The 25,178-nt window shown below is 44.4% G+C and overlaps 1 protein-coding gene across 5 annotated transcripts in view; it reads left to right on the forward strand.

The window, feature by feature from the left end:
- Positions 1-25,178, forward strand: part of FGD5 (FYVE, RhoGEF and PH domain containing 5) — a 169,360-nt gene that overhangs the window by 108,551 nt on the left and 35,631 nt on the right. For 4 of the 5 annotated variants that reach the window (XM_044451607.1, XM_044451605.1, XM_044451608.1 and 1 more), the window contains exons 6-8: positions 4,731-4,882; positions 7,112-7,268; positions 21,347-21,434. In XM_044451607.1, coding sequence (XP_044307542.1) covers positions 4,731-4,882; positions 7,112-7,268; positions 21,347-21,434 — 397 coding nt within the window. The remainder of the gene's footprint in view (positions 1-4,730; positions 4,883-7,111; positions 7,269-21,346; positions 21,435-25,178) is intronic. The other variant, XM_044451606.1, reaches the window with a different exon arrangement.

Below are 25,178 nucleotides of genomic sequence, written 5' to 3' on the forward strand. Positions count from 1 at the left end.
AATACAAAATACATTAAAACAATAACAATTAAAATATATACAGTAAAATAAAATAAGCCGCCCTGGCCGAATAAAATTCAATAATATTAACATTTAAAATGCTGCTTAAATAAAAAGGTCTTCGCCTGGCGCCGAAAAACAAATAACGACGGCGCCAGGCGGACCTCTCTGGGGAGCGCATTCCATAACTTAGGCGCCACCGCTGAGAAAGCCCTCCTCCGAGTAGCCACCCTCCTAATTTCCTTCACTGAGGGCTCCCGGAGGAGGGCCTCTCCCGCTGATCTCAGGGGGCGGCTGGGCATATCCCAGATTGCTACCTTCATGGGGGAGTTAAAGATGTATCTTGGTATCTTAGGTTTTGTTTTTTCTAATATGCTTGTTCTTGGTTGAAATTGTAACTATTGTTGGTTTTAATCTCTCATAAACTACCCAGAGCCTCATTGCTGTTGTTGTTGTTGTTAGTCACGAAGTCGTGTCTGACCCATCGCGACCCCATGGACAATATTCCTTCAGGCCTTCCTGTCCTCCACCATCCCCGAGTCCACTTAAGCTCACACCAACTGCTTCAGTGACTCCATCTAGCCACCTCATTCTCAGAGCCTCTGGGAATGCAAAAATCAAAATGAATGCATGAATAAAATAAGTAGGAGGGAAGGAGGGATCAAGCAGAAGCTCGCTGGAACTGGTCTGGCAGGCATTTGCCAAGTCTTTTCCTCACAACTACTGCTCATACCCACTTAGGATAGGAGAAACTACCCAGGAGGAACCTGACTCACCTGGTCCTGTGAACACCTGAGTCCCTTCAACTTTTAGTCTACAGGTTGACATTTGGACTTTGTAAGACTCCCAGATCAGCAAAGTGGCATCTCCATCTGAATACAAAGATGCTGCATGGAACTAAGATGTTATGACTCAAATGAAAGTAAGGAGAGTTGAGCATCATTGGATACCTGCCAAGCCCTGGTCCCCCACCACCCTCAGGAAGCTCCTGCTTAGGCTGATCATGTGTCCTCCTCTACAGAGGAGCGCTCGTTCTCTATTTGAAGGGCTATCAGAGAACAGTTTTCGAAGGCAGATTGAATTCAAAGAGGCCATTCTGGTCCGAGGCCATTCTGTACCACCCATCAGCACAGTGATCACCTGGACACCCAGATCACCATCCTCCCCAGTATGGGGAAATGTGCTGTGTTTCTATTTATATTATTGTAATTATTTCCAAATGTGTGGCTGTGCATATGCTTGCACACAAATAGACATGAGGGAAGGGGGATTGAGCAGGTGCTTATGGAAGTGGATTTTGCAGAAACCAGCCGGGTCTCTTTTTTCATGCACAGAGGGCCACCCTGAGGGAGGAAGTGGCTGGGTAGGAAGGTTTAAACCCCAGCCATGCACACATGGTGACTCTGATCCAGGTAGAACTTCCATGTGCTTACACAGAAGTAAGAAAAAAAAGTTAGAACCAGTTACATACTTTGCATTTAATGCAGATAATATGGAGTTTACCCCTGATGTTGTAGAATTTCCATTACAAGGAAGTACACTCTGATCTTTCCCTGCCGGTATTCAGGCACCAGGCAAACACAGTTGTATTTCGGGGGAAGGGGGGTAGTGTCTGTGTATTCATAGGGTTGAGGTGGGGATTTCAATTTAATTTCTGACCAGCAGTTTTGTTAGGTTTTGCTGCTCACTTAGCCATGGCTGCTGTGCTTCATTTGTCTTCTTGAAATCCTTTTGTAGTGACTATTTTAACATATATTGCGGAGCATACGAATTTGTTAGCTTCCTTGTGTGTTTTTTTAATTAAGATGCAGGATAGAGAGAAGCACACAGGGGTTCTACACAGTGAACAGACTTTGGGGAGACCCTGGTATCCTAATACTGTGAAGCTGCTGTTTTGAATATGCTGTTTTGAATATGAAGCTGCTCAGGGGTCTCCATGTTATGTGAGACTAGCCAGTGTGGGTTTTGGTAGGGTTAAACAGCCCCCACCACATATAACCCATAGCCTGCTTTAACGCTGTATGAGGTTTCCATTTGCATCCCCTGCTCGGGAGGGCTTGTGTCATGTGAACCCATCAAACATGGATTATGCAAGGATTAAACAAGAACAGGGTTGTACAGCCCTCGTATAACCCAAGTGAGGACAACACAGGCAACTTGGTACCGGAAGGCAGTACCTGGCTTAGTCTAGGTTAAATAACTCACAATGAATCACAGTGTGTCACACAGGCCTGGTCTGTGGCTACCCACCAGCAAATTCCATTCAGCAAAAGTACCTTCTAAAGCTAACTGAAACCTTCCTGTGCACAGGGTCAGCACCTTTTCTTATATGCCTGTCCAGTATGTTGAATTGCCACTTAATTGCTTTTTGGTTCCTTAGGATTTGTCTCCTATGGGGAGATATTAAATGCCCCTTTTCCTTTCTATTTTTCCTTTTCTTCATTTTCTTTCTTTTATAGTGGAACCCGCCCCCAAATAAATGAAAATAAATTAGCAATTTAATATAACCCCTCTCACATTCATAAGGGGCAAACAGGGATTAAATAGGGAAATTAAGAAGTAATTCAGCAATAGTAGCCCAGCCATGCTGACCAAGCAGGCAGTAAAAACAGGTAGAACTTGCAAACAGGAAGTGCGCACTTTAAATTTAAAAGCCCTAACAGGGCAATGCTGCAGTTGGGCTTCATAGCAAAACAGTTGCCACAAATCAGGACTGGAGGGTGGGGGAAAGGATGGCAGAACAAAGCAGCAAATAGTGGAAGGCAACCATTTCACAGTGATGTTGTGTGGTTTCATCATAAAAAGTGAGTGAAGAAAGGATGAAAGAAAAAGGATATCCTCTGGTCAGCTGCATTTGCCTCTCCTCCCACTGCCAAGTTCTGTTCATGTTTCTTACCAGCATATGCCTGGAATTAACTAAAGTATTGTATGATATTCTAGGTAGCTTGATCTATTGCAAGAGTTAATAGTGTGTCTCACTCTGATTCAAACAGCCAAGGAAGGTCAGATCAGGACAGATCATCTTTCTGTATGGGACCCAGAAGCTTTGTAACATCCACTTCTGCTGTAGCTGCCCTTGCCGAGGAACCACGGGAACTTTTCAAACCCCACTCTTTCAGAGGCATCTCTCTTGAGCTGGCCCTTCAGTTAACAGCTCCCACTCTTCCTCCTTCAGTCAGTCACTCACTCTTTCTTTATTGTGCAATAACATCTCCAGACACTTCTATGGTTTCCTGGGATGCAAAGGCAGGATTAGGAAAGCACTGAATGTTTTTAAAGTGATTCCATATGGTTCTCCAGTGCAAGCAGAAGCTTAAAATGAGCTTCCCGTTCCCCCAGTGTGCACTTATTTTTGTAGACAATGTAAGATCCAGTTATTTTTCCCATAAAGATTAGATTGGCAGAAAATAAGAAATTTTGCCTGCAAGAGCCATAATGTGGGCCAGAACAAGGAACACCCAGCTGCCTGGCTCAGACTCCTCTCCAAGCATATCCGCTCCAGGGGAATAAAGAGGAGAATTTATACCCATGACTAGTTTTGCAGGATACTGGCCAAGCACAATTGAAATACACAGCCAGCTCCTTCTCTGTACAAGCCCCAGAGTGCTTTGTTATGGTAAGAAGGGCAAAGACATGGTTGGTATTCTGATGCAAAGGGCTAGTACAGAGCAAGATGAGCACGCTGGTTGATTTGGCACACGCTGGTTGTGTCTTGAGCTCGCAGGTCCCTTCCTCCCTGTCCTGTTTCCCCCTCCATGCTCTGATTTTCATTCTTACTTCCCTGCTTGGGTGACCACTTAAAAGACTAAAGATATTACCCATTTCCTCAAAAGAGGCCTATGGTGTGCATAAGATTTACATATTTTAAAAGGGAGGCACTGGTTTACATAGAATTTAGATCTGCTCGTTTATATGGATGGATGCAACTCTGCACATAATGAGTTTTAGCTGCATCAAGTACACTGGTGGATCAAGTACCTGTGCTTCATAGGGTGACAGGAACCCTGCTGAATGGGGTGAGCTGTGGTGGAACTCCCCAAAATCAGGCAGAATCAGGACCTTTTGTGGTCAGATCTTTTCTTCTTGTGGAAGTCAAATCTTTGACCGAATCACTATACTAAAATAGAAATACGGAACACCTCCATCCCTAGTAGGGAGGTTCACATCCTGCATCTGTGTGTGTGTGTATTGACCCAATGCTGACCTGATGCTAAAGTCTTAAATACAAGGACAGAGAAATTTGGTATATAAAATGAGGGGAGCTGGTGCAGAGTCTTTGAGAGACATTATTGTGGCAAAAGGAAAGGGGGATTATTTTAGTGGAAAAAATCTCTTTGTGAGTAGCATTGTGAGAGCCAGTTAAAACAACAACATATCATTGTTTGACCTGGTTCAGTTCTCTCTGAAGTACCACCAATTTCATATGGGAGACGCACTTATGAAAATGCCTCGTTGTCAAGATTGTGGCCCACCTCAAACACCTCTGTTTGTAGGCTGTTGGCATAGGCTCATTTGCACCACATGACAGGACCGGATGACATCAGAACATTATTGTTTGAAGTCGCATTAACTTAGTTGAAGAAGAGTGAGAAAAAAAGGAGAGAAAGACACAGTAGCAGTAAGAGGAGGACATGAGTTTTAGTACAGAAGCACAGATTTTGAAGAGGTAGGGAAAAGATATGGATTTGGCAAGCAGCCCACAGATGGTATTCTAAATTGTGTGTTCAAAGGATTTCTATGAAGCCCTCCTAAAAGCACTTGGAGATGAAGATGACAATGACGACGAAGATGCAAAACTCAAAGAGAGGTTGAAAGAGATCCCAGAAATCTACAATTTGCACCAAGAAGTATTGGGAGAGTTGGAAGAAAAGGTTACCAGCTGGTAAGTGATTTCCCCCCACCCCCATGGGCATTTCACTGCCTTCCTCTACAGGAGGCCCCTTTCTCACTGTGCTGTGCATCTAAAAAGGGAAACTGGGGGATGCTGGCAGGCCCAACAGGGAAGCCCCACAAGCCAGAGGTTCCCCCGCCTGCTTATTATCAATCTCACCCAAATATGATACTGTTACGTTACCAGCTCCTTTCCAGGCCAAATTCAAGGTGTTGGTTTTAGTAGTTAAAGCCCTGACTAAGCAAACCTAGACAGTGTCTAGCGAGCAAAAGGATTTTTCACATTTCTAGGTCCCACAGAAAAGAGCTCTGACCTTGGATCTGGAGATCTCAGCTCTGACCCTCTCTGCTCTTGCAGCCAGCATGGGAAGAACCACACTGGTTGCGTCTCTGAGCAACCGTCTCGTAACAGCAACTTCAGGAAAGGGATTTTGGGAGCCTTCTGGGGTGGGGAAGAGCTGCAGTGCCACGATCAGTGAATCCTGGCCGCACCTTGGCTCCTCGGCTCTCCCTCTGCAGCACCACAGTTACATGGCTGAAATCTGCGGAGCCAGCGGAAGGAGTGCAGAGGTGAAGGCGGCCTCTGTGGGCCTCCCACTCTGTCTGGGAGGCCCACAAACCTCCAGGAAGCACTTGCAACTGCACCCAAACTGCATTTGCCTGGCTATCTAAAGGACTGCCCGCCTTGCTGTAATCCAGTCCACATATGAGGCTGTGCAAGAGTGGCCCTGCTGAGGGCCCCGTGTCCTGCACGGCCCAGTTTGCCAGGCCCAGGCAAAGTCCTATGCCTCATTCTCCACTCTGCAGTGTGCTCCCTCAAGAGTTACACTTGGCCCCCACTAGTTCAACTTTTAGGAAGGGGGTGAAGACATATCTTTTTAATTCAGCCTTTTAAATTATGTAGCTGCTTTAATGCTTTAATAGTCTACTGTTTAGAATGGCCTGGGTTTTTTATGGTTTTCAGGTCTTACTGTATTGAATCGTGGTGCGTTGCCTTAATGGCTTTTAAACAAATAAGGCAGTATATAAATATTAAGATTTCTAAAGAAAAAAAACCCAGAAAGAATTTAAAAAAATAATAAATGGAATCTATTTAACATCAAGACAAATGGAGCCAACCAGCCGTAGTTGGATCCAGGTTTGCTCTGCCTTCCGCTAGAGAAAGGCCTTTCCTCCTAGAATGCCCCCGTCCAATTTATGTGGCTCTCCTTCCTTCCACATCTCACCCCATTCAGCAGGGTCTCCTGACTCTGCACTGCACTTTCAGGGCTACCCAGGGGAGAAGAGGCAGGGAGGTTCACTTCCACCAGCAGAACTGATCCAGATTAAATCTGAATCCAGCCCACTGTGTTCTGCCATGTGTGCAATAATCCCTTTGTAGTCCTTGGCAAATGTGGACCACCACATATAGTTGGTGGCATGTGTTTAGACTGGTGTATTTCAGGACTTTAATGCCTGCAGCAGAAACAGAAACTGTTCTTCATGAGCCATTTGCCCTGGGTCATGTCATGAAAAGGTTTAGGGCTGTGTGAATGAATGATGTATGTGAGCAGCATGGAATAGGACTGAAGGAGTTTTCCTATTTCTTTGCTCATTTTTCTGTGGCTGTAGGGATGTGGTGGTGCAGTGGGTTAAACCGCTGAGCTGCTGGGCTGGTTGATCAAAAGGTCAACAGTTCAAATCCACACAACCGGGTGAGTCCTGTTGTTCTGTCCCAGCTCCTGCCAGCCTTGCAGTTCAAAAGCATACAAATGCTTGTTATTTGTTTTTCGGCGCCAGGCAAAGACCTTTTTATTTAAGCAACATTTTAAATGTTAATAGCACTGAATTTTATCTGGCCAGGGCGGCTTATTTTATAATGTGTGTCTTAAATTATTATGATTATTTTATATGTATATTTTAACTTATTGGTTTTATTTATTGTTGTAAGCCGCCCCGAGGCTTTGGCGAATGGGGCGGCATAAAAATGTTTAAATAAATAAATAAATAAATAAATAAATAAATAAATAAATAAATGCAAGTAGATAAATAGGTACCACTTGGGTGGGAAGGTAACAGCGTTCCATGTACTTTGGTGTTTAGTCACGCCGGCCAGATGACCACAGAGACTGTCTGCGGACAAGCGCTGGCTCCCTTGGCTAGGAAGCGGAGATGAGCACTGCCCCCTAGAGTCAGACATGCCTGGACTTTAATGTCACGGGGAAACCTTTACCTTTTTTAGGGAAGAACATCAGAAAGTGGCCGACGTTTTCCTTTCCCGAGAATCAAGGTTCTGTCACCACACAGCTTTCATCATGAAGTTTGACAAGAATTTGGCTTTGCTGGATGAAGCCCGACTGAAATCTTCCCAGCTGGATGCTGTCATTCGAGAATTTGAGGTATGGCTCTTTGCTCACACTAATCAGTGGCTGTACCACAGGGCTCTTGCTCTCCCCTTCCCCTCCCTATGGTAAAATGTTCTGTTTCATCAGGAGTTGGACTGGGCATGGAGGGAGGTAAAGGCATCTCAATCAGGGATGGTTTTATGGATGGCAAGTCTGGACAAATGCAAGGGCACGTTAAGGCTATGTGTACACCTTCCTGTGAGCATATGCATGTAAGAAGAATGCGTATCACCTGCTCCTTTTATGCATCTAGTATTATTTCTTATTTATTTTATTTAAGAGAATTTCTGTGCTGCTCTTCACTTCAAGCTGTTGAATGCCTTGTGATAGAAAACAGGCTTAATCTGGTACTGGAAGGATAGTAGGTTGGTACCGGGAGAGCCTCAGTGGGAGGCTTGCTCCATTACTGGTGGGTGCCACTGAGAGGACTCTGCTTTTGTCATAACCAGAGGAGGCACCTGGAAGAAAGCTCTGAATGTTAATTGTAGTATCCCAGTTGATTACAACTGGGAGAAGTGTTCTGTCAACTATTGTGGTTCCAAACCTTACAGAGCTTTATAAGAGCATCTTGAATTGGGCTTGGAAGCATATAGGCAGCTAATGCAAGTAGGCCAGGATCAGTATTCAGACCTTTGGGTCCTGATTATTAGTTTTGTTACTGCTTTTTGCACAAGCTGTAGCCTCTGAACAATCTTCAAGGGCAGCCCTGCCTAGCGTACAGTGCAGTAATCTATTTTATAGATTACCAGACCATGGATTACTGAAGCCAGGGTATCTCTGTCTAGATAGTGGTACAGCTGAGCCACCAGCCAAAGCTGGTAGAGGGCTCTCCATGTCACCGAAGCCACTGGAACCTCAAGTGACAAAGAAGGTTCAAGGAGCACCCACAAGCTCCTCTAAGGGGAGTGCGACTCCATTCAGAACAGCTAGAATAACGTTGTTGGTCAGACAGATTTCTTGGCAAACAAGAGTGCTTTCAGTTGTCAATGGAATGCTGCACACAAGCAGCTCATTAGATATCAGTTGGATGAGAATATTCCACATTTGGTGCTTAACAACAATACAAGCCTGATTTTTCATTCTTACATCCAATCAGGATCATAAAAAGAAAGCAGCAAAAATTCCAAGAATGACTAGCATCCCACCTTTGATACTAGATCCTTATGGATGATCCTGTACATTTCTGACTCCCTCTGTCCTTGCATTCCTGTAACCTGGCTTTTGCTAACTGATTAGAAGATCAGTTATTTCTCCTGTTACATACATTTGGTCTTTTTCACGCCTTGATGCTGTACCTAGTATACCACTGGGTAAGATCAGGCAAAGCTGCTCACCGAGACTTCCTTCTGACAACACACTACACCCTTGCTAAAAACCCCCCTGTAACGTGAATGCGAGTAAGCTATCAATCCAAATTAGGTGATGCACCATATAGTAGACAACAGAGGAAGCCCATGTGGCTTCACAAAAAGCTAAGAGATATTCTGAAAACAAAAAAGGACATGTATAGGAGGTGGAAGGAAGGTCCTACTACAAAAGAATATAAGCAAGTATATATAAGAATATATAGCAAAGAACTGCAGGGCTGACATAAGCAAGGCTAGATGGATGAACAAACTGAGACTAGTGAAGGGAGCTAAAAACAACAAGAAAGCCAAAGCAAAAGACAGACAAAAGAGAAGGGAGTTCAACTATTCAATATGGGTAGAACAAAGAACGAAAAGGCAGAAGTGCTCAACTCCTACTTTGGCTCAGTCTTCTCCCAGAGAAGAACTACATCCTTTCTGACAAAGGTGTAGTACAAGCTGAAGGAGCAGGACAGCAGCCCAAGATTGACATGCAAATGGTCAAGGATCATCTAAATTGGGCACAATGAGTTCAAATCGCCAGGGTCTGATTAACTCCATCCCAGAGTTATAAAAGAACTAGTGGAAGAACCCTCAGCACCCCCGTCTATCATCTTTGAGAATTCAGGGAAGGCAGAAGTGCCAGTAGTAGAAGGGCTACTATTGTCTCTATCTACAATAAAGGGAAAAAAGGTGAACCGGGAACTATAGACCAGTCAGTCTAACATCAGTTCCTGAAAAAATTCTAGAGAAAATGATAAAACAAGCCGTCTGCAAAGACCTTGAGGACAATGCTGTAATTACTAGAAACCATCATGGATTTCTCAAGAACAAATTCTGCTAGACAAAACTAATTTCATTCATGGGAGTAACCTCCCAAATGGACGGTGGGAATGCTGTGGGCATAATCTGTCTAGACTTTAGCAAGACCTTTGACAAAATGCCCCATGACATCTTGATTACCAGACTAGTTGAAAGTGGGCTAGATAGCGCACCCATTAGGTGGAAGCACAGTCGACTGCAAAATTGGATTCAAAGAGTGCTCAGCAATGGCACATTCTCAAACTGGGGGAGAGGTGACAAGCGGGGTGCTGCAAGGTTCTTCCTGAGACTGGTCCTCTTCAACATTTTTATTACTGATTTAGATGATGAAGTACAGAGAAAGATAATTAAATTTGCAGACAACACAAAGCTGAGTAGAATGGTAAATACCCTGGAAGACAGAGATAAGGTACAGGATTATCTTGATAGGTTAGAACACTGGGCAGAGAACAACAGAATGAAATTCAGTAGGGACAAATGCCAAGTCCTCCACTCAGGAACTAGAAACCAAATGTGTCACTACAATATGGGAATATTTGGCTCAAGAATACTAAAGGGGGATCATGGGGTTGTTGTAGATCGTGTGCTGAATATGAGCTAACAATGTGATGCAGCTGCAAAAAGGGCAAAGGCTATTTTTACTTCCAAAACATGTGAAGCACTAGTTCCGCTATACTCAGACTAGTCAGACTGCACCTGGAGTACTGCATCCACTTCTGGGTACCTGAATCTTTAAAAAATGCACAAAAGCTAAAAAAGGTACATAGGAGGACAACAAGCAGGATTCATGGACTGGAGGCAATGCCCTTTGAGGAAAAAATAAGAAAACTGAGCATGTTCAGTTCCAAGTAGAGACGACTGAGAGGTGATATGGAGAGCCAGTGTGGTGTAGTGGTTAAGAGCCTGGGACTGGGACTCAGACGATCCGGGTTCGAGTCCCTGCTCAGCCATGGAGCCAGCTGGGTGACTTTGAGCCAGTCACAGACTCTCAGCCCAACCTACCTCACAGGGTTGTTGTGGGGATAAGCTGGAGGAGGAGAATGATGTAAGCTGCCTCAATAAATAAAAGATATGATAGCATTCTACAAGTACCTGAATGGCTGTCACAAAGAGGAAGGTCAGGATCTCTCCTTGTCCATTCCAGAGAGCAGTACACGGAATAACAGACTTAAATTAAAAGAAATCAGAATTAGACTAGGCACCAGGAAGAATTTCCTGACTGTCAGAGCAGTACCACAATGGAGCCTATTACCTGGGGAAGTTGGGGGCTCTCCCTCACAGGAGACATTCAGAAAGTGTGTGGACAGTCATCTGCATGGGATGGTGCAACTAGGTGTCCTGCAATAGCAGGGGGTTGAGCCTGATGGCACTCTGACTCCTTCCAACTCTACTTTTCTGTGGTTTTATGATTCTAAACCTGAGGACTGTCTCACTCCTTTTGTCCCTGCCTGATCTATACAATCATGAGAGGAGCAGCACTGAGTCTACCACATGCTCTGGAGGGTCACCTCAGGGACACTTGCAACAGAGCATTCACAACTGCTGCACCCATCCTCTGAGTGCTTTGCCAATTGATATCATGCAGGGATCAGAGTCTTGATGTTCAGGTTTCTTCTTAAAATTCATCTCTTTCCGGAGGCTTTCCCTGAAAGTGTGTGCTTTTAGTACTGATTAATTGTATTGTGCTATTTTTATTGTTACACTTCTGGTTGTTTTTATGCCATCGTGTTTTATGTTCACCGCCTCAATATGTTTGCTGAAAGCACAATGTAATTCTGAATAAAAGTTAAATTAAATAAATGCTTCACCATTCCCAGCACTCTACTACTCTTCCTACTTTTTCATACCACCACCTCCTTTTATTCCTAAACAGAACAAGCAGAGCATTAGTAGGAATGCTACGCTCTAGCAACCCCTTTCCCATCTTGGTGCCTTCCAGATGTGTTGGAATGCAACTCCCATCACTCCCAGTCAGTATGGCCAATGTTGTCTGGAAATGAGGGGAGTAGCAGTCCAACACATCCCAAGGGATCAGATCATGTAAAACTGCTATAACATTAGTGATGTTCAAAACCCTTCACAGTCTTTTCCATTTTCAGTGAGGGACAAAGGCTCAGTGCTAGCCCAGGACTACTCAATTTATATTGGAGCAGGGAAGCTGAAGTCCTGTATTCAAAACCCATGTCGCCACTCCTCTTCCTTCTCCTGAGTCTCCTCACATATACCAACAATTGGAAGAAAGGACAGTTTCTCACCATCGAGCTTTGGAAAAGGCAGAAGCAGTAGGAGCCTTTGGACACCCAGGCTAAGATATGAAATTGGAGACCAAGGCCTTCCTCTCCCCCAAGTTCATTGTGCCTGACACAGAGGATGTGCATCAAAGGGTTGGTTTTTCACTGGCATGGTGAGGTACCTTTTTCGTCAGGGAACTGGGAGAAAGGGAAGTTGGGCTGGTGACAGCCCCCAGATGGGGAGAGGGGGCCATCATTGGTGAGCTGATGCCTGGCTTGTGAGACCCAGGTGGTGCAGTGGTGCTAAGAGGGTTGGACTGGGACTCAGAAGATCTGGATTCTGGTCTCCTTTTGGCCATGAAGTTTGCTGGGTGACTTTGAGCCAGTCACTTCTCAGCCCAACCTATCTCATAGGGTTCCCATTGTGGGAATCTGCTGGAGAAAAGGAGAACCTTGTAGGCTGCCTTGAGTTCCATGCAAGAGGAAGAAAGGCAAGATATAAATGTAATGTAATAATAATCATCTTATTGCAAGTCCAAATCACTAAATTTCTGTATAGCCCAGGACCAGTGCAAGACATTTTGCTGTCTGAAGTGGGACCCAAGTCTTGCTGCCTGATGGCACTTCCCAAAGCAGGTCACCTCACCCTGCTGCATGCCAGGACTGACCTTCTTAGGGCCATGTTCTCAAAAAATAGTTATTTCAATTGAACAAACGCAGCCTGGATAGTTAATTCTCTCTAACTGTTGTATTGCTTACACTGAATTCTAAGTACTGCTTGTACTTAGACATGTTGAAAAGTGCGAGTCAGTGCAAGGGACTTTTGCTTGCAGCTCAGTTGCAAGAGGGGAGCATGATCCTCTCCATCAGCCAGTGCCAACTGCACGAGTGAATGGTGAGCTGCTTACATGCGCTGTCTAACTACATCAGGGACTCAAAGGTGCCGGGAGTGGTGTCCATGTCCGGTGCCAGCCCTCCCAAGCCGCACCATTTCCTGCTTTAGGTAATACAGCACAAGCTTCAACACACCTCCTCGCTGCTCACTGCATTGGCAGCATGGCTTCTGATGGCACAAATGCACACATAATGTCAGCCTTAATGTATATCTGCTTTCTCCATTTGTAAAGGATAGGGGAGGAGAAGGAGTAATATTTATTTATCTGACAGAAAAGGTTATGAGGATAAATTGGCTGCTGTATTTTTAATGTTGCTTCAGCTGTCATCTCCCTGAGATATGGATTATGTCTCCCTCTGCAGCCCATCTGAAATATTAATAATGATAATTCATTAAAACAGTCATTCATCAACATTTGCCCCTGGATATTTCACTGTCTGAACTCTATTTTTTGTTTTAAAGATCTAAAAATTTTCCTACAAGGGGCTTTCTGGGAAATGCAGACTTCTAAATGGGAACCTCATCATCATCATCATTATCTCAAACTAAACTGCCCTGTGGACCACACTTCCTTGTTGCCCAGGTGTTCTATATATGGGAGCCCAATCTCCTTGTAGCAAAGGTAATGACCTTGGGGCAAAGAAAAGGAAATTTTCATGAAAGCATCAGCAGCAGCAGTCCTAAACTTTCAGAAAGTGCACGCATGAGTTCACATACATGCATGACTGTGTGTGCGAGAGAAAGAGATTCAGGACATATCAATCCCACTGACTTCAACAGGTCTAATACTTATTCCCCCTCCCTAGGGAATTCTGGAGGCTTTCATTTTGAAAGGAGGCTAACAATATCAAAGCACAAAGCAGAAGAGGAGGAGAACGCCCTGTTAGAATGGAGACAGGAGGGTGTCAGTGGCTCAGATGTGTTAAAGGCACATGGGCTTGTCCCGCCACCTGCTGAATGTGCATTCAGTGATTGAAAGAGGTGCTGCAAACTGAGCAACCACTTAGCATTGCCAGAAAGAGTAATGCATCACCAAAGCAATAAAAAGGGATACTTGTTCAGATATTATCTTCATATGCCAAAGTGTATGTTCATGTGCAAAGGTAGACATAATAGACAATGTCCTTTTAATTAATTAATTAATTAATTAATTAGGGTATATCTATCCCATCCATTATGGTTCATCTCTAGATGACTTACAATATAAAACACCTAATACATACATCATACTAACACACAACTGAGGATAAAAACATAATTAAAATATTTAAACTTTAAAATATCGGGTAAATAAACAGATTTTAACCTGGTGCCAAAAAGCATATAATGTTGGCGCCTGGCGAACCTCTCTAGGGAGCTCATTCCATAGCCGGGGTGTCACCGCAGAGAAGGCCCTCATCTGAGAGTTCTCTCGCCTGACTCCTTCAGAGAGGGCTCCCAGAGCAGGGCCTCTGCTGCAGATGGGTGGCGTAGAGGGAAAAAGACGTTCCTTCAGGTATCCTGGTCCCAAGCCATTTAGGGCGTCATTCAGCCTCTGTTCATGCTGCGCTTGCAGTTGATGCAACACTAGTGTAAGCAACCTTGGCTGCAAGCCAATAGCATCTGCTGGCACAATCCGTTTTCTGGGGAAACCTCTTATGCCAGCATATACTTTTCCAGTTGCACTAGAAGTGGCTTACGCTAGGGCTACTTCAAGTGCATAAGTGGAGCGGCCGTGTGGGATGCTTCCCAGTGACTACCACGCATCTCACCAGAACAGGAAATCTGGCAAGCTGACCTGTGCATCTGTTCAGACAGCCATCCAGGTGCTGTTGACTGATGGGCACGTTCAGGTTCCTTCCTGTGCTTCTTTACCTCTAAACCAAACTTGGACAGGACAGCCCTTCACATAGAGACCACCCTTGGTATTCTGGACAGTTTTTTGGCAGCCTTCAAATAGAGGCTTGCCTTCTGAAGAGTAGGTCAACTGCTTCCCTAGCTACATATGTACTACTGACACCTGCATGTTGAGCTCCTCTGTGCCAGGGGAAATCCTGATTAGCACGTGATTCTCTCTTGCATCGAGGCAGTGGAGGCTGGGAGCTTCTGTATTAGCAGGGCTATGTCTCTGCTAGGAATTCACCCTGAGCTTTAAAGGAGTTATCTCTAGGAACAAAAGACCATATCCCCAAATAATGTTTGGCACCATGGATGCCATGGATAATTCCTCATAAATCGAGAGCACATACGCAGCCTGCTGACATTGGAGCCACCAGCCTCTACTGCATGGAGAAGTTCTGGGCAGGTATTTCAGTAGATTTGTTGGATCCCTTCTTGTGGTTGCTGAACATGCCTGGTGGACACGTCTGAGATGGTGCTGGCCAGAAAAGCCCGGCAACCCCTCACATGGGCATGCTAACACTTTCAGCATACAGCCTAAACAGGGTGCAGCTGATCAAACATGCATTAGCTGCATTCCTTATCTGGGCAGAAAATATGTGGTCAGTGCACTTCCATCTTCCTCAGACTGCCTGTCTGTCTGTGCCTTAACAAACAATTCTCAGTCCAATTCCCAAGTTTCTTTTGTGCCCAGGAAGCCATGGCAGTTAAAGTGAGATATACCACCATACTTTTGCTGTTAAGAGTAGAACTGCAGAAATTATTTTGGCAATCTTTGAGGTGGAATGAGTTTTGGCAAAACTTGGAATGAATTTTGGCCCCCAAACAGGATGGATGAACAGAAAAATTCAGCAGGGACTTGTTGTTCTTGCTGTTGACCTCGGAGTGCCCTGGACAATTGCCTGCATCATGCGTAGGTCTGATCTGGGAATGGGATTTATGTGACCCTGCAAACCTCACCCCTGAGCATCCCATGCACTCTGCTAGCTCTGAGGCCTCGCATCCTCAGAAGAGCCCTCTGTGTGATGCAGGTGAACACCAGAATTATGTTCTTCCCAGAAATCCAGCCTTAATGCATCGGTGGGAATGAATGTTGGCCCCCAAAGAGGATGGACAGACAGTGAAATTCACAGGGTGCGCACCCTTCCCACCGTTCCTGATCATAGAACCTGTTAAGCACGTCCAGCTAAATGTGCTTGCAAGCCCCTTTGCCCACCTTCATCTTTAATGTGCCAAGATCTCTCAGCACGCTGGGCCTGCAGGACATTTGGGGACAGGCAGTGAGGACCCACACGTAGCCTGTCCCTCCTTTAGCTTTGTCCGTGGGGGGCTAGTGCCATCCTGGACTACCAGAAAACTGTTATGTCAAGGAAATAGTGGTCTCTCAGTAAAGAGTGTTTTTTCTGCTGCTCCCATTGCATGCAGTTTTGATGTAAAAGAAAACAAAAGAATTGGAAAACCTTGCCTCCATTGCTTGGGAGTAGAAGAGTCTTGCTTGATTATACCAAAGATCTACCTAGGTTGGTATTCGGTTTCCCATAGTGCCTTCCCAACCCACAAGCAGGATATGAGGGCAAGAGTCCTGCTGTTACTCACCAGTGACTGATCTTCAGAGGTCCCCAAGTTTTTACCCTGAACTTGTAATTTTGGCACAGCCCTGAAAATTCACCTTCAGATTCTTCCTTACTAAATTCTGATAAAGTATATGTCCAAATGTTCACTGGACTCTCAGTGCGGTAACCTGCAGGTTAGAGGCTGACTCTTCCTCCAGAAAGGTCTTGGCTCCATTTGAGATCATGGGCAGCCGAATGTGCTCAGCTCCCCTGGGAGTCATTCAGAGCCTTGCTGTAATCTTGTTCATATCATCTGGTACATAAATCAGTGGAGCTCTTCTGATGCTGCATTCGGAGTGTTTCAGATCAATGGCTCTTGCGCTACCCTTTCTCTGTGTCCTGTGCAGTGCCCCAGGAAGCACGGTCAGAATCTATTTCATGGGGACATCATGGCCTCTAATATTAAGTACAGGATAAAAGTTGCACTGTTAATGCTTTTGTCTTAGCCTTGTGTGTTGCCCTCAGCTCAGCTACAATTGGAGTTAATGGGATTTTTATTCAAGCCATAAATCTGACCTCAGAAACTTCCTATGTGTGTGGGCTTTTGGGCTTCTTGGCCTGCTTCACTCAGTGTCATTGTAGTAGTGGTTAATAGTCAAATATTAGCTGCATTTGAAGACAAAGATAGCAAATTCTGCTATATATCAGTTTGGGAAATGAATCTGCTCATAGCTGAAAATGATCAAATACAAGAGTGTGAAGTGGGGTTCCTTGTGCTACTAGTTAGAGGGTATTGTTCACCATTTCCATCTTTTCTCTCCCTAATGGATTTTTGAAGTAAGAGAAAAGACTAAAGAAATGGTGGGAAAACACAGGAGGGGTCCAAATGGAATATGATGACATCTCCACACAGAGAGAGACAAATTGCCTGAATGAGGCAGGATGATGGTGCAGTAAAAGACTTCTGTGGAAGTACCCCAAGTATCTTGCATCCTTAGCAATTGCACTGTTGGCTTTTCCTTCCACTGTATCTCTGGATCAAGACTGTTATCTGCTGGATAACTTGGAAAAAACGGAGCTAGTAGCAATGCTCCTACAAAATGTCTGGGTGTCTGGTTTGTTTTCCTTGTTGAAATGGTGACTGGAGATTAGGAAGGAAGTTGCTAACTGCTGGTGGGGCTGTATATTATGGCAATGTGGTCCCAAGAGAGACTTGGTTGCTTGATTTTAAGGGCTCTAGGCTAGCCAAGCTGTTGCATACCTTGTTCAGGTCTGATGCCCCTGCATAAACTTTAGCTTTAACCTAAGTGTGTTCTTGGACTTGAAAGCTGGGGGTGGAGTCTGTGTGCGTGAGTGCGCGCGTGCATGCTAATGAGATGCCTATTTCTACCCTATATATAATTTCTGTGGCTGCTCTACTGTGACTCCCATTGTGTCCTGAATAGATTGCTGTCTCTCTCAAGGCAGTGAAATATCCCTTATTTTAAGATATTCATGAAAAGCAAATATACTGTGGGGGTTGTGCTGGGGGACTTCATTGTACCTGCTGGGACCATCTTGTTGTGAGTGGCTCAGGAATTCATGGCCTCTGTGACAACCATGGATTTATCTAGATTAGAATCTGTCTCTACTCATTCATCAGGGCTCGCTTTGGTTCTGGTTCTGGTAGGATGAGATGGTGGTCATCTAGAGCTGGAGGAACTTTTGTATCGTCCAGTGTCATGGGCAGGTGACTAATTGGGGAAGTTGACTTTCTGGGATTCGCAGTCTCTGTGAGAGTCAGGGGAGATTACAGTGATCCACCCCAGGAAACTGATGGTTTTGGGTGGCTTTCTGATGGCTCTTGGGGATATCCTTGTCAGCTTAGCAGTCAGTTCTGGTCAATTTCTGGAGTGGAGAAATGGCTTGGGTAGTTAGCATGGTAATGCCTAAGCATTCTCTAGCGCAGTCCATTTTTTGGGTGCTGCTGGCAATGAAACAATGGGACATTGAGTAGAGCAACAAAGGCAGAAAGCTCAGGACAAGCCTGAATATGCACTAGAGCTTCTTTGAAAGCCTACTTCAAGGCACAAGGGTGGTGAAGAAATTGAAATTTACCACCACCATTGCATCTGTTCAGAAACACCAGTAGAGCTTTCTCAATTGGGCAGAAGTCTGTATGTTCTGTCCCACAAGAAGAGGAGGACGATTTACTCTGCCATGCCCAGCTTGCACAACACATTGAAGATAAAATACATCATTTCTGTGCTAATTTGGATGTCATAGTGGATGCAAGCCAGGTGGATGCAACTCCTTAATAGATACCTTTCCATTTGTATGATCTGAGGATGTGGACAGAATCCTTGCAGGATCCTCTGTCATTCAGTGGCTATAGTTACATTTCCAGGCTAATAAAAGCAGCAAGGACTGACTGAGTAGGTAAAAGTAATGATGAATGCCTCTTTATGAAATGCATGATTCTGTCTTGCCTAAAGGAGACAGTGGTAAACCCTTTGTTTAAAAAAATCCTCCACGAATTCTGCTGTATTGGATAATATCCAGCAAATCTCAGTTATTGCATTCTTGGGCAAAGTGCTGGAGGAAGTTGTGGCTTCTTAGCTCCAGAGTTTTCTGGATGAGATCCATTTCAATGTGGCTTCCATCCTAGTTATGGAGCGGAGACAGGTGTGAATGATCTACCCTGGACAGGAGATGTGTGTCCCCATTGGTTCTGCTGGATCTCTCATCACTTTAATACTATTGACCAGGGTAACCTTCTGAGGTATCTGGCTGAGCTGAGACTGAAAGGCAGTGTCATACAGTGGTTCTGGTCCTTCTTGAAAGGATAATCTCAGAAGGTGGTACTGTGGGATTATCATTTAATGATGCAGCCATTGGTCTGTGGTGTCCCTTGGGGTTCCATCTTACCCCAGGCTATTTAGCATGTACTTGCTGGAGAGATCGCCCAGAGTCTGGGCTTTCACTGCCATCAAGGACCAGGCTAGCTGAAAACCCACCTTTTCCCATACAAGCCTGCTCAGTTCTTACGCTCTTTCACAAAGAAGAAAGGTGTGTTGATTGTGACCCTAGAAATGGCCTTTTCAGGGCTAGCTCCTTGCCAAGGATAGACAGTTGACTCCCTCTCTGCTGTCCTTCTGGCAGGCAAAGACCACTTGATGCAAGAAAGCCTTTCCCTGTAAGTGGCTCAGGTGGGCTGGATACTGTTTATTCTTTTTAATGTTTGTATTATGTAATTGTTATGTTTTATTGCATTTTAATATACTATTTGCTCATTTTAATCCATTTGAATTGTGCCTGCAAGCTGATCTTTTGGTAGAAAGGCAGGGTACAAATCAGCAGATGACCAGGCTGTCAGGGTTCCAGACTGGGCTAGTGGGCAGCTGTACCCAAATCCAGACTTGGAGAGCATCTTCTGCCAGCTGCAGTTCCTGAAGTGTGTGGCTAGAGCAGAGGTTTGGAGGTACAGGCCAAAGGCTTCAGCTCAAGTCGAAGTCTGAAGTGTCAGGGGGCAGAAGATAGTGATTCTATTGGCAAGGAAGGTCTGCCTATAGCAGGAACGCACCTAGTCCCAGGTTCCAGCCACAACATCCCTGTCGAAATGTATTTGAGAATCATGAAAGTTTTATTGTTAAGACAATGGGTGAGAGCTCTGGCTAAGGCAATGCCCCACATAAGGACACATGTAGAGACACTCATGACTGGAATGTCACATGTGTGTAAAAATACTCCTCTTTCCCATTCTACCTGAATTAACAACATCCATAAATAGGCTCAAACAATCTTTTTAGAGTCTTCTATGAAAGCAACCTCAGGTGCTGAGCCTTTGTTTCAGCCATTCCCTTCTGCCCTGAAAGTATACTCCGCTATTTTGATTAGTAGCAGTATTAATAATAATCCGGTGCCACTGGGGTGTAAATTCCTGCCTTGAGGAGATTACAATCTACGGTGTAGCACAGGAAATGACAGGGGGCTGGGAGGGAAAGAGAAGCAGCAGCAAAGGAGGAAGTGGCACACAGCTGTTCCAGCTGCACATGCTTCGCGGAAAAGATGGATTCAGATAGCAAAATCATTTCAAGCTTCGTTTATTATTTTATGCTGCTTTTCCACCACAGTATGCGACATGTCATTCAAAATAGAAGACACAAATATTGAAATAAAATAGCTCCCTGGTTTTAAACAGATCGATGAGTAACAATAAAATTAATCCTCAAGTGGTGTCGAAGTCCTCTGCTAAGTGACCCAGCTAGACCTCTGCTAAGTGAGCCAACTTCTATCAGCCTTTGACTAAGTTCTGTGATAAAAAAAATTCTGAGCTGCTTGAATGGGAGTGAGTCTAACTGTTTTTACAGCCAAGCCTGTGTGTATTTTTCCATGCTGGTTATATTCTGAGCTGCTGTTTGGAGGAAAATGAAATGGTTTTCTTTTGCTAATGGGTCTTAAGCGCCTGCCAAAATTATATATTGAAAGGAAGAAAGCAGTCTGTTTCCTGCTTGGCATTTACTTCTCTGACCATGGCCTGCATTTCCAAAGAAAAGTGGTCTTTCATAATTTATATATGTTTATATTCTGCTTGTGTGTACATATACAGTACATAATGTGAACAGTACAGTGTTGAGATCCATAGGTCATATCTCACTAGATATGTCAAATAGTTGTGAAGTCACATTGTTTAATAAGCTATTGAACACGTGTCAGAGTTTCACGGTGTACTCGCAAATGCAGGTGGAGAGATACTTGTCCGAAGGAGCATTTATGAGAAAGTTCTTGATTTTGATAGTACCCTTGAGATATTTGTGCATTATGCTTACCATTGTACCCATGGCAAAAACCCTCTCCAGTCAACAACATGTAATTTGTTGAAAATATGCAAAGTTTAATATTTCAACTTGAAATCTATAGTTTTGTGGGGTTTAAACTCTGTTGAGCCTTCCCCAACCTGGACAGCCGTTCTCATAATTCCCAGCCAGCATGACCAGTCTGACACCTTCCAGACTTGTGGGACTACAACTCCCATAATTTCCAAGCAGCATGGGCTCACAGTATGATAAACTTCCCAATTATAAGAGTCGTAAATCAATACATCTGGAGAACATAAAGTTGGAAAAGACTGGTTTTGATTGTCAGTTTGCAGCCTCACCTAAAACATCAGATTTTAATTTCATTTCCAGTTTCATGGTTAAACCACTGTGTGCACATAGACAGCTGCTGGAAAGTACCACTATATACATCTATTCTGCCAACTTTTGAAAGCCATGTGAAGCCAAACAAATTATTGATTATTTTCTGATTATGGATGTCCAAGCTCTGACCATTGTTCCTCTTTTTCTTTTCCTGTGTTTGAGGACAGCAGTTTCATGGTGGCAGTCCCTCGAATGTGAAACATCAGCTCTTGAAAGTGGTGCAGCGCATATTCCAGTACCACGTGCTACTCACAGGTCAGCAAGCCATAAAATACCATAATAAGAGAGCCCTCATTTGCCTGTGTCTGTGATTATGTCTGTGTCAATGGTACTTTACTGGTGCATCATCTTTTATGTTACAAATCGCAAGTGGGTCCGCCTCCTGCCGCAGCCTTTAAGATTGCTTGCACTACTTTCATTTTCATCTTTAAAAGATTTGTTCAGAAGAAAAGGAGGATGAGAATAAGTTGGATGGTCAGAGAGAACAAAGAGAAATGGAGGGGTGAAACCATGGTGGATGAGGGAAGAGGGAAATGGTAAAAAAAAATCAAGTGGAAATGAGTCCCATAGAGTGGATTAGGATTAAAGGTGGTCTTGTGTGTCCAGAAATGATGAAGACTAATGTTGGTTGTTATGCCAATCACAGAATTAGGCAAAGCAGAAATGGAATAGAATCATCAATATGTATAATTGAATTGCTCTTTCAAATGTAATAGAGCAAAACAAACTGATGGCATGCATTGTCTTTGCCACACATTTTTATGATATGGACTAACAATATTGGGTACTCTAGGCAGGGTAGAAAGTAGATCTTCAGATGTTTTGGACATAAACTCTCAGCATTCCTAACTACTGGCTAAGCTGTCAGGGGCTTCCAGGATGGTGAGGAAGGAAGCAGGGAGGAAGGTGAAATGAATTGTGTACTGTTTTTACTGTATTTTGTTTTATTTGTGGTTTGTATGAACTGCCCAGAGAGGCTTTGGCTATTGTGCAGGATGATGATGATGATGATGGTGATGGTGATGGTGATGGTGATGGTGATGATGGGAGACAGAGAGAAGGAAGTTATAAACCCCACCCACATTCTGCACCAGATAGAAGCCTAAAAAACTTAGAGATAACATAAGCAATAGACTAGAACAAAGTAAACGTCATACTGCACTGACTGTCATTTTCATCCTGGTCCAAGAACACTGACTGAAAATCAAAAGGAAGACATTTTTCACAGCTGTTTCTGATCTTTTAAGCTGCAGCAGCACAAGCTAGTACCAGAAACCTATGCAAGGTTTTGTGGCATATTTGGTTTCCTCCATAGGCGGTTAGGCCAGTGGGTGTATTGTTTTTATAAAAAGTGTTTTTTATACAAGTGTTTTTATAAAAAGCAGCTGTAATGCAGGTGTAATACTATAATGACTGTCATGCAGCCAGAAGCTGATGGTCGTCTTAGCACATTTTCTTATGACTTGCTGGAATGGAAACACATGCGAAGGGAGGAGGAGCTATTAAAGGTTGGTCTCTCAGCCAAGCGAATTGAGTGGGCGTGCTTCCAATCTCTCCCTGGTGAAAGGGCTGCTGAGATGGAGAAGCTGGTGGAGCAGGGTTCTCCACAGGCCAGAGAGTGGCCCTGCTGGGGCTTGATGCTCTCCTCCAGAAAATCCCATCCTGTATTCAGCTGTTGGTACCCTGTTTTCTCATTTCCCATCTTAGGAAATGGTGTTCCTCGCTAGCAGGACTTAAGTGGTAGCAGATGTTTGGCATTTGATTTAGATCATCATCCTGTGTAACATTGTACATGGTGTAGAGAAAGTGGATGAAGAGAAGCCAGCAGGTTCCTCTAATGGAACTGTGGGCAGGATGGTCATGCAATGATGAACTTCTTTACATAACATAGTGTAAAACCATGGAATCTGCGTATAGAATATGCAATCGTAACTACCTGCTGTATACTAACTACTAGTATATAAAGCATCTATATACTGCCCCCAGAATCAGAAACAACACACTTCCCAATACCAGGTGCTGGGGAGTATGAACAGGTGGGAGCCATTGTACTCATGCTTGGCTTGTGGTTTCTCATAGGCATCTGGTTGGCCCCTGTGGGGATCAATGTGCTGAATTTGACAGATCTTACCTGATCTGGCAGGGCTCTCCTTATGTGCTATCATGGGATCCATTCTTCCATCTGGACACATGGTCTGAATATGCTGATCATAAATAGCGTCAGTCTACCCTCAGTGGTTTGCCATGAGGAGCAGCTAGTGATGGATATATGAGGATGGCTTGCCAGTCACAAGTTTTCACCCATGAGTTCCTTCAGTTTGGCAGAAAATATGTTTGCTTGGGCTGGAATGAAGCAGCACGTGCATTCTAAACTGAAGGTTTGGTTAAACTTTGCGTCAACTGCATAGCATTTAGGTGAATCTAACAGTTTTCTTTATTTCAGTGTAACTGTGCACAGTCCCAGTTCAGACAATGCCCAGCATGCAGAGACAACAGGTTAAATATTCCCTTCCTATCCCACCCTTTTTCCTTCCCAATATTCCACCCCCAAAACTGCAATTGAAGAAAAGGCGGAATGTGCAATGACTCCAATCAGGCTTCCCCATATTTTACATGGCCACAAGTGTAAAGCAGTTGCAATCAGCATGAGCAGGGGGAAAGAGGGCAGCTTCTACTGTGAAGGGCACTGGGATACATGCTGGAGCTGGCCGGAGGACTGAGGGGAAAGGAGCAGGGGAACAACCAGTGGAAAGCCAGATCATCTGCCAGGCACACTGTGGGTTATTCAGTGAACAACCAACCCACCACAGCTTATTCAAAGGGTGGCTTAGCAAGATGTGCAAACCCACCCAGGTAGGTCCTTGGGTCTTTTATTTTTTCTGAATTTATCATGAATGGAGATGATCCATTGATAGCCCCAGTTGGAAGCCCTGCCAAATTGTAATTAAGATAGGGTACAAAGCTTGCTAACAATTTCTCTCCTTAGGAAAAGAAAGGAGGAAAAACTGTTGAGCTGAGATACACTGGCAGACCTGGCACAAATTATTTTGCTGCCTGAGGCAGAGGACTCCCTTCCCTGGGCCATGGTTGGCTAAACTTCATTGGCATCCAAAGCAGCAATTCTCCCTGGGAATAAAAAAAACATAACTGCAACTTGTCCCTGACTTCCAGGGCCCACTCAGTGAGTCCTAAGCTATAGGACAAGTGACAGAAGCTTATGCTAAGTTTTTATAGAAATATTTTATTGCATTAATATTTATCTTAAATATACAATTATTTAATTTTTCTCCCACTTCAAAATACATCCTTTGAGATATCTGCTTTATGCTCTTGTGCACTGATCCTGCCCTCTCCCACTGCAGCCCACATGAAACCTTGGGCTCCTTTCTCGCAGAACAGCTGTTTGTGACTTCAAGACTGTGATCCTACACCCACTTGCCTGAGAATAAGCCCCATTAAGCTCAGTAAGACTTCCTTCTGAGTAGATGTCTATAAGCCTGTGTTAGCTATGGCGTGAGTTCTCAGGTAATGCTTGGACTTTGGTAGGAGACCTGCATAAGCTTCTTTGCAAAGCGTGCACAAATTACATGGCGGAGAGGGTGAGATTCTTTAGCAGAAACTTCATATTGCCATTGCATCAAATGTGCAGTTCATGAATCATTTCAACGTAGAGGAACATACATACCACCGGAAAGCTGAATCCCAATTGCTGGGAAAAGGATCAAAGTACAAGTGGGGTGAAAAAAGAGGGGAAAGCTAGCACCTCTTTTGTTGTTGTTCAGTTGCAAAGTCGTGTCCGACCCATTGCGACCCCATGGACAACATTCCTCCAGGCCTTCCTGTCCTCCACCAGCCCCCTGAGTCCACTTAAGCTCACACCAACTGCTTCAGTGACTCCATCCAGCCACCTCATCCTCTGCCGTCCCCTTCTTCTTTTGCCACCTGTTGTTCCCAGCATGAGGCTCTTCTCCAGGGAGTCCTTCCTTCTCATTAGGTGGC

The sequence above is a fragment of the Varanus komodoensis genome, unplaced genomic scaffold, assembly GCF_004798865.1.
Source record: "Varanus komodoensis strain SLA01 unplaced genomic scaffold, ASM479886v1 scaffold6_2, whole genome shotgun sequence".
Classification (NCBI taxonomy): Eukaryota; Metazoa; Chordata; class Lepidosauria; order Squamata; family Varanidae; genus Varanus; species Varanus komodoensis.